The sequence below is a fragment of the Scyliorhinus torazame genome, chromosome 10 (genome assembly GCF_047496885.1).
Source record: "Scyliorhinus torazame isolate Kashiwa2021f chromosome 10, sScyTor2.1, whole genome shotgun sequence".
Classification (NCBI taxonomy): Eukaryota; Metazoa; Chordata; class Chondrichthyes; order Carcharhiniformes; family Scyliorhinidae; genus Scyliorhinus; species Scyliorhinus torazame.
Genome location: NC_092716.1, coordinates 83,000,617 through 83,016,203, shown reverse-complemented (window position 1 = coordinate 83,016,203; position 15,587 = coordinate 83,000,617). Strand labels below are relative to the sequence as shown.

The following is a 15,587-nucleotide window of genomic DNA, read 5'->3' as shown; positions in this document are numbered from 1 at the left end:
AACTAAATTGGCTTGTCTAAAGAGAGAAAGCTGCCCTGGCTGGGATTTAATAAACAGACAGTTGCCAGCTGCATGTCAGACACTGAATGACGAACAGGATTTCATTAACCTCCTCCGGTCAAGCCGGGCCATTATCTCAAACCTCCCACCCCAACCTGCTCCAGAACATCAGCAGAGAGTCGGGCTCAGCTTCAGAGACCATTCCATCCCACCTCCTCCCACACCTCAGCCTCCGACACCAGCCGTGGGACGTTTTTCTATGTTTATAACTGCCAGCTGCCGCATTCCTAGTCAGCCTCCCATCATCCAACCTTTCATAAACTTGAGCTCATTTACAACTCTGCTGTTTGTATCCTTACTCGCACAACGTTCTGTTTGCCCATCAACCCCAGTGCTCGCTGACCTACACTAAGCTCCTGGTCAAGCAATGCCTCAATTACTAAATTCTCATCCTTGGTTTCAAATCCTTCTGTGGCCTCACCCCTACCCTATCTCTGTAACCTCCTCCAAATCTCCCAAGATATCCTCTGTGCTCCTCCAATTCTGGCCTCTTGCACATCCTCAATTTTAATTACTGAACCATTAGCAACTGTGCGTTCAGCTGCCTTGGCCCTAAGCTCTGGAATTCCCTCCCCAAACCTCCCACCCCTCCAAGCTTTTAGTTATTTGTCCCATTATTTCATGTGACATGGTGTAAAATTGAATTCCTATGAAAAGCCTTTAAATGTTTTATCATGTTAAAGGAGCCATACAAATGCAAGTTGTTATTCCAGAAAATTTCATGTGAGGTGACAAATCAAATTCTTCACAGAAATACAGCTGTATTTAAACCTGGACACCTTTTCATTTAATGGCCTCAGATTTTAAAAAAAATCTGGTCATTTAAACTTTCTCTGCGGCCACAACCCTCCAAATACCTGCTAAATAAACAATGTGTAATTGCATGACCATTCCTACATGAATGAAATGATGTCGAGGAACCGTGCCAGAGAGTGAGGTGGGTCAAGGAGGTTAGAAGACAAGTGGTTATACAGGATGCCTTACCATAGCCAGCTAATAGTTTGCAAGTTGGAAAGAAATGTACGAGTGGTTCATTCACTCTCCCACACAGGGACACAGGAAAAGTCCAATTTTAGGGGCCTAACAAACGAGCCAGACGTCAGGTGAATAGCCCAAGACCTTTCAGTTACTGCCAGGCACACAAAGTAGGAATGGTGGAAGTGCAAAAAAGTAGGACATTTAAATAAACTTCTGTAATGCTTTATAATTCTAAAAAAGATCTTGGCATTTCCAGCTGGTTGTATATCTAATTTCTACACCCCCCCATAAAAACTATTATAAGCTTATTTCATTACTACTACCCGCCCCGCCCCCCCCCCGCCCCCGCCCGCGCCCGCCCCCGCCCGCCCCCCCTGCCCCCCCCACACCACCACCACCACCCAAAGCTTGTTTCAGTTTCCTCCTCGCACTGCCCTGGACTAAGCTAAGTGCGCTAACTAGTAATTGTAACCATGCCCAGTTTATATTGAACAGTAGATTATTAAATCTTGGAATACAGGCACTGCACAGGTACAGAACTTCACCCCTATAAAAAGATCTGCAGGTGTCATCATGCTTGACTGCCTCACACCTTTACAGGGCAGACAGTCTGCAGAAAGACTGCTTTGAAAGGTTGAACTGTCAGGCCCAATTCCTCAGCATAATGACAAATGGGAAGGGCCTCAAGGCCTCTGGAGCAGCCACAGTCTCAGGTGGATCTTTGCAACTTGGGGTGATTCACAATTTATCTTGTCATGCACCAGGTGGAGGCAGGATAACATCAATATTATGGTCATGCCAAAGGGCATAAAGACAGTCAAGCAGATGTCCACAAAACCGACCCGCCGATCCAACTCTGCAGGGATGATGTTGCCTCTGCCCCAGTGTCACCCAGCAGAATCAAATTCAAATATGGAATCAGCAAGTGGTAAATCAGCTAAGGAATCTCAAAATAATACCACACAGACCCTGCTAAATCGCCAAAATATACTTGCTACCCACAACTGTTGCTCCAAATACAGGTTTTAACTTGTATCGCAAAAGCAGTTTTGTTCTGGTTATGTTTTCTATTTATCTCAGAATAATAGTGACCTGGTGTCATTTGTAATTCCACTGACAATGAAACAGCACATCCCAGCCTGCAACAGGAGCTGAATAACAAGGCAGGCCTCGGCTGATAAATATCAGGTGACATTCACACCACACAAGTGCCCAATAATGATCTTCACAAACAAAAAAACATCCGGCCATTTCCCATGGAGCTTCACTGGAGCACAATTCCCAAGCTCCCCATCAGCCAGGAGTTTAACTGAACCAGCCAAATCATCACCACAGCTACAAGAGCTGGACAGAGGCACCATACTCCACAAAGAGTGGCTCATCACCGGAACACCAAATTTCTCCATCATCAACATGGCGCACGTTAGGTGGGTGATTGAATACTCACTCACCAGTTAACCACATTGGTGCAGCTCCAACACTCTAGAAACTTGATGCTGTTGTAGCCACTTAAAATGGCCAACTCCCGATTCAAAATGGCAAACGGCAAAGGCTGATGGGAAAGTCAGCCAACACGACAAAAACGAGCAGCTGCAGGTTGGCTGTGTATTTACCTCTGGAAAGGGCAGACACCATCGATACCAGCAACCATCAGCATAACAAAACAACAGCCACCTGCATACTAATGAGCAATCCCCAGGAACAATAAGCAACATTTAGACACACAAAGCAAAACCAGACTCTTCGGCGCCAGCAGAAGCCTACACAAAAGGAGGTGAACGACCACCTCAAGACCGCCCATCGATCAGGGAACCGCTCCAGCACTGGAGAAAATCGAACCAAGCGATTGGGACAAAGTCCAATCACTTGGGACCAGGTACAGGGTCCGCCCCGAAAGGCGGGAAGCCCCTGGGGACTATAAGAATTGAGCCCCAAGTTCAAATCGCTCTCTTCTCCAGCTCTTCACTCTTCAGCAGCTGGTCGAAACTGTAAGTCTTACTTCAACGCTCGCTACGAGATAGGCGCTCCTAGCTATCAATCTGTACCAACTTCGAATCCCGCAGGCTCAGAACCCGAACGAAAGGCCATTTGATCCCTGACCTGGTGGGCCAGTTCCAAGTTAAGTATAGGCCTGTTAGTTGTAGAAGTAGCTTAAACGTAGAATTTGTGCATGAGTAGTGATTACTGTGTATAATAAATGTGCTTTGATTTAAATCTTACTAATCGGTGTATTGGATTATTGATCATTACTCGGACTTGAACCACATGGCAGTATCATAAAGATACCTGGCGACTCAAGAACAAAGGTAATAAAACAGAGCAATTGAACTAAGGCAAAGTTAGCAACACTGTTCACAAAGTAGTTTGCTTGATTAATACCCCTGCTACTGGGCTAAGCGTAAACTGTGGACTGTGGTTGCAGCATGTATGATCTGCAGGGTGCACTACAGCAATTTCAACACCTCCCTTCCCTGCAATTTGTCATTGAGAAAAGCAGAGCAGCAACATTGGGGAAACAGATTCCCTCTAAGTCACATCCCATCTTGAGTAGGGAACTTCTGCCAAATTATTGGGCCTGTATCCTGAAATGGTCTACTAGCACCACATCTGAGGGCAGCCACAGTTCAAAAAGACCCAACAGCAATTTACAGGGCAACTGGAGATTGTCAATAAATGTATCTTTGTCATTATCACTTACATCCCAAGAACAAAAACATTTTTAAACAGTGCACAAACTTTAAAACTCTGTCCAGATCTGGACCCCAGTTCTTCTGTCTTCACAGGATTGGAACATAACAAACCTCTCAGATTTAGGTCTGCACACTCCCTTGTATTTAAACAGCAACATTGAGGAATGTTTTGTAAAATTGCAGGGTGGAGCACTGCACTCTTAAGGCAACAAATACAAGAGGTGATGACCTGACGAGAAGAGTTAGGAATTTCACATTCTTAATATAATGAAGCTGCATTTATATATTCATCAGATGTTGGGCCCAAGCAGGAATGAGCGCTGTTCATGCCACTGCTGGACGTTATCGTATTCTGAATAGGAACAGTCATGCTACAGATCTCGAATGTCAAGGATGGGAGAGAAACTATTTTACCATTTTATCACAGCATGGGCACACAAGGACCAGTGAACCGACGAAGCCAATTTTGAGCACCATACTTTAGGAAGCAAAGGCTTTCAAGAGGGTGCAGAAAAGATTTACGAAAATGGTTTCAAGGATAAACTGGAGAACCTGCGGTTCTTTCCCTGAGAGAAGGAAAGGTTGAGAGGAGATTCGATAGAGCGGTTTAAAATCATGAGCAGTCTAAAAGGCGTATTAAGGGTCAAGAACTAAAGGACACATTTTTTTAAAAAAAACTTTAAAAAAAAAAAAAAAATTCCCCCAAATAAGGGGCAATTTAGCGTGGCCAATTCACCTACCCTGCACACCTTTGGGTTGTGGGGATGAGACCCACACAAACACGGGGAGAATGTGCAAACTCCACATGGACAGTGACCTGGGCTGAGATCGAACCTGGGTCCTCGGTGCAGTGAGCAGCAGTGCTAACCACTGTGCCACCCAGAGGACACACATTCAAGGTGAATTGCAAAAGAACCAAAGAGGACAGGAGAAAAAAAACTATATCACACAGCAAGTGACAAGGACAGAATATGCTATGGTGGAGGTAATTTAATCTTGGCTTTCAAAGAGGAATGGGATAATTATCTGAAGCAAAAACATTTTGCAGTGCTACAGGGAAAGGGACTAGTTGAGATGCTCTTGGCAAGTGTTGACATGGACCTGATGGGCTGAATGGATGCCTCCAGTGTAATCATCCTGTAAACCTGATTATATCTTCGATTCAACTGAATACAGGTAAGACCTCCCCCCCTCACAACACAGAAATTGCAATGTAGTTGGCAGAAATACCTGTATCTCCTTAATCTTCTTGTCTTGCATCTTTTTTTCTGCTGAACAGCAGACATTCTTATTAATAAAAGATCTGGTAAAAACATAGGAACAGGAATCTCTTGACCCTGTTCCACCATTCAATTAGATCATCGCTGGTCTGTATTTCAACTCTATCCACCCTTGTACTCTGTAACCCTTAATAACTTAGCCTTAAAAGAAACTACCATATCAATCTCAGTATTGGCATTTTCAATTGACCCAGCCTCAACAGCATTTTGAAACTGTTCCAGATTTCCACTACCCTTTTGTGAAGAAGTGCTCCTTGATATCACTCCTAAACTGGCTAGCTCTAATTTTAAGTTCATGCTCCCTTGTTTTGGACTCTCAAGGAATTCAATAGTTTCTTTCCATCTACCCTGCCAAATCCTATAATTATCTTAAAACACCTCAATTAGTTCACGGTTTAATCTTATACACTCAAGGGAAGCCTCATTTTGAGATATTTTGTGTGGCACGGTGGCTAGCACTGCTGCCTCACAGCTCCAGGGTCCCAGGTGCAATTCCGGCCTCGGGTGACTGTGTGGAGTTTGCACTTTCTCCCCGTGTCTGTGCGGGTTTCCTGCGGGCGCTCCGGTTTCCCCTCACAGTCCAAAGATGTGCAGGTTAGGTGGATTGGCCAGGCTAAATTGCCCCTTAGTGCCCAAAAGGTTAGGTGGGGTTACTGGGATAGAGTGGAGATGTGGATTTAAGTAGGGTACTCTTTCCAAGGGCTGGTGCACACTTGATAGGCCGAATGGCCTACTTCTGTACTGTTGCTTCTATGAATCAATATGCAGTGTAAAATAATTCCGTACAAGGGAAGGCACTTTTCGGATCAACAACCTCAGCACAATGAAATAACGACTACTGCCCTTTTTCATTAGGATAAAGAAATGGTTCAAACAGTTGAAAGTCATTGGAAGAATGATAACCTGGCTACACAGTATTGGACACGGAATAAAGGAGGGACTACATTTCAACCTGCAGATTCACTGCTTAAAATGTCACCCCATCCAGCCAAAAAGCAAAACATCAAGAACAACAGTATATATTCACCTCTTGTTGAGGGAACATATTAAGAATTTTCCAAAGCAAATATGACTGAAACAGGTTTGATGATTTAAATTTTTAAAATTCGCAAAATTCCAATAAAAACATGCAGATGTTCAATATAATTAAAATGTACCCACAGCATAAAATTACTGCTTTTTTTTTTTTTTACATAGATAGCTTGAAAATTAAATTTTCATACCAAACAAATCACATTGAAATAACACAAACCCAAGCCAAAAAAAAAAAACTTACCATCAGCACTTCTTCCAAATGTTTGACCTCCAGCTCTAACTTCTGGAGTTCTGGGAACTGGCCACGATAATCATCAAGTGTTGAATTTAATGTCATTAGGGCTTCCTCTATCCCTGGGTCTACAGGCTTCACCTTTCCGCTCTCTGTAGGCCCAGTTTTAGCATCATTTGATTTGGTTTTCTCTTCTGTAGAGGCAACACTCTGAACCACTGGCACAGCAGCAAAGGTTTCACTTTCTGGTGTCACCAACAGACTACACGCGCTTTCTGGAATTTTTGACTTTTCTAGTGGGGCTTCAGATGGTAGTGTTCCGTTGACAGTATCTTCCGTCACAGGTTGATCAGCTTCTGCTTCTGAGATTTGTGAAGACTCCAGTAAATCTGATATGGCAGCAACCTGCAGTTCGGACTCTGTGCTCATTGATGCATTCAGGTCCATTGCAGCGTCTACACTTGCTTCACTAATATGGCTGAGAGTTCGGGAAACTGGCACATTTCCATTAATTATTCCATGCTTTAGGGTCTCCTTCTCTTCCTCCGCCTCTTCCACTTGCTGCCTGGCAGCCTCCGGACTACCTGTCTGAGGCTCCTCAGTTTGTGCAAATGTTATAGTGATTCTAGGAACTGTTCCCTGTATTTCTGGCTGCACCAGTGTTTTTTGGGAATGCCTAACACTGGTCGACAACTGTGGACTGGAAGAACCATCTGAAGAATCAGAGGAGATGGACCAAGCAGCACCATTCTCCAGCTCTTCCTGTCTCCGCAGCATGTTCTATACAAAACAAGAAAGTACAAGTTACAATCTGCTCAGTAGCCAAGAGTACATGTTCAGTCAAGTACTCCATCAGAACAGCATATCTCACCAGAGATAGCATCAAGACTATCTGGAGATCATTTGTAAACTGACCAAAGCAGCCCCAAAGCAGAGCTCAAAACTCTAGAAAAAGGATCAACATATCACCGGCATAATCAGTCTGTGCCACTAATACCACACCTAATACTACGATGAATGTTGGTGTGAACTCAGCCAGGACTCCAAGTCAGGCAAATCTAAGAACAATGCCCCTGGCTTGTTTTAACTTACTTTGCAAAAAGCAGGTACCTCTCCTGGATATTAAAAGAAGAAGTTATGGTTGGGGGACTTGTAGTCAGACAAACCTCTTTGCAACACAGAACCAAGCAAAGCAGATGAAAGGTGCTCGCCCTGAAGCATTAACTGTATCTTTCTTCACAGGTAATGCATGACCTGCTAAGTGTTTCAAAGGGAATGCGAGAAGGAGCTAGAAGTCTAGATTTTCCAATCAGACAAAATCTTGAATGAAAATATAGAGAGGTACATTTTTGTCTAATTGTACGTTTACTACTTCCTTAGCAGTTTCCAGGGTCAGCCAATGTGGAACGTGCTCATCCCACTGTTGCAGTTCAACAGAGGCAGCCTTCTCCCTAACATCCTTCAGTAAAGGAAATTTGCCATCCTTACCTGGTCTGGCCTACATGCGACTTCAGGCTCACAGCGGTGTGGTGGACTCTAATTGCTGTTTGATGTTGGCTTGCTAGGCCACTCAGTTGTCACAAAGACGCCTCAGCACTACTTTCTCAAGAGCAACCAAGAATGAGCAATAAATGCTGTCTTTGCCAGCGATGCCCACATCCTTTGAATGAATCCATCAAAATTTAATCACAAGACTGAAGACATTCCTTTTCCTGCATAAATGTGACATCTACATTTTTGAGAACTTAAATCAAGAAATGCATTGCCACAAATGTGTGTGTGTGTGTGTGGGGAGGGGGGGGGGGAAGAGAGAGAGAGAGAGAGAGAGAGAGAGAGAGAGAGAGAGAGAGAGAGAGGAGAGAGAGAGAAAAAGACTGACTATCAAGGCTATACATGGTCACAATGAAACTTCAGGGATTTGAGGCTGCAAACATCTCACATCCAAAGAAGGTGCCTCACCATTTGGACCCTGATTTGAGTCCCTTGATTGGTTTACTGCCCAATAATGTGTTGCCTCCCCCCGCCCAACCCAATGTACTTCAAGTTTATTCACTTCAACTGGAGAATGCTGCAAATACAAAGTTCACACTCTTATAAACTGAGCACAAAACAGCACAAACCAGAAAAAAGGTGCTAAATGAGCTTTGCTGGTGGTTCAGCAAGTTTAACCAGTGAGTGACTGAGTCAGACAGGTCAGAAAAGCCCCCAGCACAATCCTGGTCTGTCGGATGCAGCTAATTTAAAGTGGGATAGTGGGCGTGGGTATTACCATCGGTTTCAGTGCCACCAGGCTGGAATAGGAGTTCCTGATCATCATCCAGCTATACTTTCAGTTGAGCAGGAGAAGAGCAACAAAATAATAAGCACCAGACAATAAAGAATGTTAACTTTAAAGACGCGAGTCATTCAACTGGTTTATTAGAGAACAAGCTCCACCCAATAGACACACAAACTGACTATTACCTAATCATCACACGCAAGCTACCAGACTATGTGCCATGTTAACAATATTGATGCACGATCAATTATACTCAAGACGAAGTGATTTCATAACTGAAGGCTTTAATCGACTAGAACTTGTTCCCCAGCAGCTTCGGTACAGAAAGTACTTGTACTCCGCCTGTCAGGGCGGAGCTACGTATCAACAGCCAATGGTAAACTCCTAGGTTTAACCAATGGTCATCAGCCTCTTAGGTACCGCAATACCTGATAATACCACAAACATATCTGTCCAAAAGGGGGCTTAAACAAAACAATTACTTCAGAAACTCATATTGAAGCAAATGAATAAGTAAAACATTCTCAAATCATGCCCAGAGACAAAACAAAAAGGGTAGGGAGAATGTGGAGGTACGTTAGGCCCTACTTCCTAATAGTAAGCATACACACAGGAGCCAGTGAACACCTGCGCCACAGCCATAAGATCGCCTTGTAACTTCCTGAAAAAAGTATGCGAAGGAACATTGCTGTTCATCAATAACATCGACATATGCAAAATAAACAGTTGTTTAGCTGCTTAATGTCTACCATTCAAGAATTGAAAAATGGAACCAGAATGTTCAATTTCTGATATTGATGACTTTCAACAGGGATTCACTTTCTAACATTAACGGGTGAAAGTACATCTCTGGTAGTGAGGCCAAGCAAAAAAAAATGACAACCGTACAACTTAAATTACTAGTTAAACTGCGAATAATGGTTTGTAGTATCAGTCAAGAAACAGAAGGTTAGCCACCTTCGGAATTACACATCTTAGTGCCTCTGGCTGCACATGTAGACCAGAAATGTTGCTCTTTATTAACAGCTTCAGTCAAATATAACTTTCTCTTGTGTCTCCCTTCTCCCATACTGCTTTCCCTTTGTTATCCAGCCCTCCCCCCGCCTTCTCTAGTTCCTCTGTCACTATGACAACTTAGAGCTAAGAATGTTCAAGCCATACAGCCAGAGTGAAAGGTTCTCTGTGCCCGAGGTGCAGTGAAATCGTAAACATGTTTATAAAGGATAATCGATGATTTTACTGTGTAGTGCATACAAGAGGATAGCTCTATCTCTTCGCTCTACAAGCGTGCACACTACGCTCTGCCATAGCTGATGACCCTACTCCACAGCAGGTTTATATTAATGCCAAGCTGACCAAAGTCAAATAGGAGCCAAGGTCCCAATCTTCAGGTGGTAAAATTAAATCAACAGAGCAACTGGGTGGCACCAAACAAGACTTGCTTTTCCTGCAGTTTGGATTACAGAGGCGATTTACCAGGATGCTGCCTGGACTGGAGGGCATATCTTATGAAGAAAGGTTGAGGGAGCTAGGGCTTTTCACACTGGAGCGAAGAACAGGGGCTGTTTAGCACAGGACTAATTCGCTGGCTTTGAAAGCAGACCAAGGCAGGCCAGCAGCACGGTTCAATTGCCGTATCAGCCTCCCCGAACAGGTGCCGGAATGTGGCGACTAGGGGCTTTTCACAGTAACTTCATTTGAAGCCTACTTGTGACAATAAGTGATTTTCATTAGGGGCTGGTTTAGCACAGTGGGCTAAGTAGCTGACTTGTAATGCAAAACAGGGCCAGCAGCGTGGGTTCAATTCCCGTACCGGCCTCCCTGAACAGGCGCCGGAATGTGACGACTAGGGGCTTTTCACAGTAACTTCATTGAAGCCTACGTATGACAATAAGCTATTATTATTATTATAATAGAAGGAAGAGGGGTGACTTGATAGAGGTGTACAAGGTGATGAGAGGCATGGATAGAGTGGATAGCCAGAGACTTTTCCCCAGGGCGGAAATGGCGGTCATGAGGGGGCATAATTTGAAGGTGATTGGAGGAAGGTATAGGGGAGATGTCAGAGGTACGTTCTTTACACAGAGAGTGGTGGGTGCAAGGAATGCACTGCCAGCAGAGGTGGTGGAGACAAGTCATTAGCGACATTTAAGCGACTCTTAGACAGGCACATGGACAGCAGTAAATTGAAGGAGTGTAGGTTATGTTGATCTTAGATTCGGATAAATGGTCGGCAGAACATCGTGGCCCGAAGGGCCTGTACTGTGAAGGGGCAGCACGGTAGCACAAGTGATTAGCACGGTGGCTTCACAGCGCCAGGGTCCCAGGTTCGATTCCCTGCTGGGTCACTGTCTGTGCGGAGTCTGCACATTCTCCCCATGCCTGCATGGGTTTATTCCGGGTGCTCCGGTTTCCTACCAAAGACGTGCAGGTTAGCTGGATTGGCCATGATAAATTACCCATAGTGACAAAAAAAAAAGGTTAGGAGTGGTTATTGGGTTATGGGGATAGGATGGAAGTGGGGTCTTAAGTAGGTCGGTGCAGACTCGATGGGCCGAATGACCTCCTTCTGCACTGTATGTTCTATGTTCTGTGCTGTACTGTTCTACGTCCATACATTCAGGGCATCCATGACAGAATACACAGCAGCACAGCACGTGAACACCCTTACAGAGACTTACATAAAAGGCCTGTTCCCGCAGGGATGGGGTATCTGGCGGACTTTGGTTGTAGGTAGAGAATCGCTTGTTCACAGTGGGCACTTTGTTGACAGTACTTGCAGCAGATGTTTGATCATCTTTGTCGAATGGACTGAAAGAGAACACATGAGCTAAATAAGACATGATACACAGACAGCTGACATTCAAGACACAATGGAATGACTTGCTTGCTACGATATTTTCTACACGTTCTAACCTTGGGATTCAATATATGATTTAAGCGGCTCGGTGACTAGTGCAAATATTTGACAGCAAACACAAATTGTTGGCTCCTTTTACCAGTAATTACTGCTGGTGAGTGTTCAATTCTATTGGAAGATGCAGAAACATTATCCTGTGGTGAGAGCATTGATGGGGGAAGAAGAGGGCAAGAATCAGCACATGTAATGTCGCCTCAGAGTCAGACAGGTTCAAGCTCCACTGCAGTGAGTCGAGTACATCATGCTAGACTTGATGCGATATGAGGGGAAAGTTCTGCTGCCCCAGGTGCCATCTTTCAGATGAAGTGTTAAACCGTTTGCTGTCTCAGGACATCTGAGGAGTCGGGAGCCCTCCCAGTTTCCGGACCAATATGTACCCTTCAAACCGCTTCACTGAACAGCTTAATTGATCATTGATTCCACTGCAGTTTCAAGGTTCTTACTGTGCAACCGGCTGCCATGATTTCCCTACATTAAAACAGTGACTACACTTTAAAAGGTACTTTATTGGCTGTGAAGTGCTTTGAGACACTCTGAATCTATGAAGGGTGCTGTGGTGATGTGCATCACTGTAAATACATGTAAGCTAGACAGACACTAGAGGGAGCACCAGAAACATCACACACACACACTCAACCAATAGATAAGTTAGATGGGAGGCGACCAATGGACATTCACGATACACAAGGAGGTGACACGACCACAGGGGGGCATTACACCAACCCATACATAAAGGACACCACACACATTATCAGGCCCTTTGGCCAGTGGAGACAGTCAGTGAGGAGAGGCACAGGGTTGATTCATTATCACACCCACCACGTGGAAGACAGCAGCTGGTTAGTCAGTTTAGGTAGCTACAATAGGATTAGCAGTAGTGTCGAACTCAAGTTATAAAAGTGTACATAGTGTAAATAAATGTGTTAAAGTTATTTACACATCTCGACCTTCCTTGACAAATGCAACACAAGGAAGCCGCTTATGTTACAAAGGAAACATAACAAAACAGGTGCCACAAAGATTTACGTCTCCCTTATTTATGGCAGCAAGATCTTTCCTTCAATATTTTACTGAGTGCAGAATAAAAAAGGAGTTTCCTTTTCTTATCTTACTTCCTGTCCTAAAGGCATATGCGCAAGCACACACATAAGCTCAAGCATGGACTGCCAATTCTGCCCCCCCACCCTTTCTATCCCAAGGGAGATGGAAGGCCAACTAGATGCTGCTTTAGTTAATCTCATCCTAAATCTGGCACAGAACATGGATTGACTTGCAATTTCCTTGGTCTGAGTGGCTCAGTTACACAAAGGAAAACATCCACTCAGAGGCACTGGAGAAACCTGTATGTACATTGAAAGAAAGTGAAAGACGGAATGTGACATTCAAACCTACCCTTTCAAAGGGAATCCCAGCCGCCATATCGGCTGACATAGTAATGGATTTAATTGTCTAAGCAGCATGGTGGTTACCGAATATTTCTTATGTTCATGGTGAGACTTGTAAATTTTTGAGCATATTTTAAGCAGATCTTTGGCCAGAATTGGTTTGTCAAGCTTCATCAAACTTCTAAAAAAAATGACTTGAGGGGAAGTCAGGAATTATGCGTAGACAAAGACATATCAGCCAATCCCAACACGCCCAATAGCAAAAGGAAAAGTTTGTCACGTCCTCACAAGAGGTTGATGCCAATCACAGCAAAGTTGTTAAAAAGTTAAGCAGAACTATGCTGAATATTTTAAAATATTCTGCAAGTTCACTAAAATCATATTTTCAGTACTCCAATTATTTCAGTAATCTTTGGCTCATATGAGTGCTTCAATTCAAATAGGATACAATAATGTGTGCAGAGATTGAGATTTGATTGTCTACCATTCAACTCGGTGTGCACATCAAGAGTTGGAAAGTTCTTCTGAAAGTGACCATGGCTCTGCAGCTAACAACTGGCACAAATAAACTGGTTTCTAGATCATCCCCTAGGACTGGCCATCAAACCAAAACTAGGTCAAATACAAGCTCTGAATGCTCTGTCGCACCTGGGAGAAAAGGATTAGGCGTGTTGCTTAAAGGGGGATTTAAAAAATAATTCCATAACAAATTACAGTACGAAGTCTTACAACACCAGGTTAAAGTCCAACAGGTTTGTTTCGATGTCACTAGCTTTCGGAGCGCTGCTCCTTCCTCAGGTGAATGAAGAGGTCTGTTCCAGAAACACATATATAGACAAATTCAAGATGCCAAATTCAAGATGCCAAAGTTTGGCATCTTTGAATTTGTCTATATATGTGTTTCTGGAACAGACCTCTTCATTCACCTGAGGAAGGAGCAGCGCTCCGAAAGCTGGTGACATCGAAACAAACCTGTTGGACTTTAACCTGGTGTTGTAAGACTTCGTACTGTGATCACCCCAGTCCAACGCCGGCATCTCCACATCATGGCTACCATCGACACCGCAAACTGCCGGCTCAAAGTGGAGAGGATCTCCAGGAAGATCGCGCATATAGACACTGACATTAAGTTTCTACAAAGATGCAAGAAAGCAGACAAGATCCCGAAAGGGCTACAGATCACAAACCCACTCAAGTCGACCTACAACACAGACTTCGCTGAGAGACTCTGCCGTCGCACCTCTCTCACACTCCTCAACCACCTCGTCCGCCAGCTCTACAGCAGACGACGCAACCTGGAAACCAAGATAGAGGCCATATTCTCAACTTGCGCTCAGGATGCAGCAGACCAGCTGCGGAACACCGCCAAACAGATGAGACAACAATACTATGCCACCTATATGCATACCAAGAACAGAAAGCTTGAGAAACTCGGCATCACCACCGGCAGCAACCAAGCCATCCCCGGTGTCACAGTAGAAAACAATACAGGGAAATCTATTGTCAACTTGTCAGACTACACCCTTCAACCAGACGAAATCGAAGTCCTCAGCAGAGGGCTTAATTTCTGCACCACCACCAAAATGGACCCCATCAGTCTCGCGGCAGACACGGAGGAATTCATCAGGCGAATGAGGCTCCGGGAATTCTTCCACAGACCCCAAGAGGCCAACAGCGAACCCAAGCAGACTACCAATGAACCGGAACAGCAGACAGAGAGATCTGCGGTGCGGCAACCGAAGAGGAAAGAGTCGAATTGGACCCCTCCGGAAGGCCGCTGCCTTAAACTCGACATGTCTGCTCAAGCCGTCAGGAGTCGCGTCAATGCCAGATTCATCAGTCGCATTCACAAGACAACCCCGAACGTCACCCAAGCACAACGCAATGCCATCCGCGCTCTCAAGACCAACCACAGCATCGTCATCAAACCAGCAGACAAAGGGGGGGCCACTGTCGTACTGAACAGAACGGACTACTGCAAAGAAGTATACCGACAACTGAACAACCAAGAACACTACAGACAGTTACCCGCAGATCCGACCAAGGAACACATCCGCCAACTTAACAGACTGATCAAGACCTTGGATCCAGATCTTCAGAGCACCCTACGTGCTCTCATCCCACGTACTCCCCGCATTGGAGATCTCTACTGCCTCCCAAAAATACATAAGGCCAACACACCAGGCCGCCCTATCGTTTCAGGCAATGGGACCCTGTGTGAGAACCTCTCTGGCTACATCGAGGGCATCTTGAAACCCATCGTACAAGGTACCCCCAGCTTCTGTCGCGACACGACGGACTTCCTACAGAAACTCAGCACCCATGGACCAGTTGAACCAGGAACATTCCTCGTCACAATGGACGTCTCGGCACTCTACACCAGCATCCCCCATGACGACGGCATTGCTGCAACAGCCTCAGTACTCAACACCGACAACTGCCAATCTCCAGACGCAATTCTGCAACTCATCCGCTTTATTCTGGATCACAACGTCTTCACCTTCGACAACAAGTTCTTCATCCAGACGCACGGAACAGCCATGGGGACCAAATTCGCACCCCAATACGCCAACATCTTCATGCACAAGTTTGAACAGGACCTACTCACCGCACAGGACCTTCAACCGATGTTATACACCAGATACATCGATGACATTTTTTTCCTTTGGACCCACGGCGAAGAATCACTGAAACGACTACACGATGACATTAATAAGTTCCATCCAACC

At 44.8% G+C, this 15,587-nt stretch overlaps 1 protein-coding gene across 5 annotated transcripts in view; it reads right to left on the bottom strand.

Annotated features, from left to right (window-relative positions):
• ripor1 (RHO family interacting cell polarization regulator 1) overlaps positions 1-15,587 on the bottom strand; it is a 450,995-nt gene that overhangs the window by 53,584 nt on the left and 381,824 nt on the right. For all 5 annotated transcript variants that reach the window (XM_072518311.1, XM_072518310.1, XM_072518312.1 and 2 more), the window contains 2 exons: positions 11,235-11,364; positions 6,285-7,055 (listed from right to left, as the gene is read on the bottom strand). In XM_072518311.1, the coding sequence (XP_072374412.1) occupies positions 6,285-7,055; positions 11,235-11,364 (901 nt within the window). The remainder of the gene's footprint in view (positions 1-6,284; positions 7,056-11,234; positions 11,365-15,587) is intronic.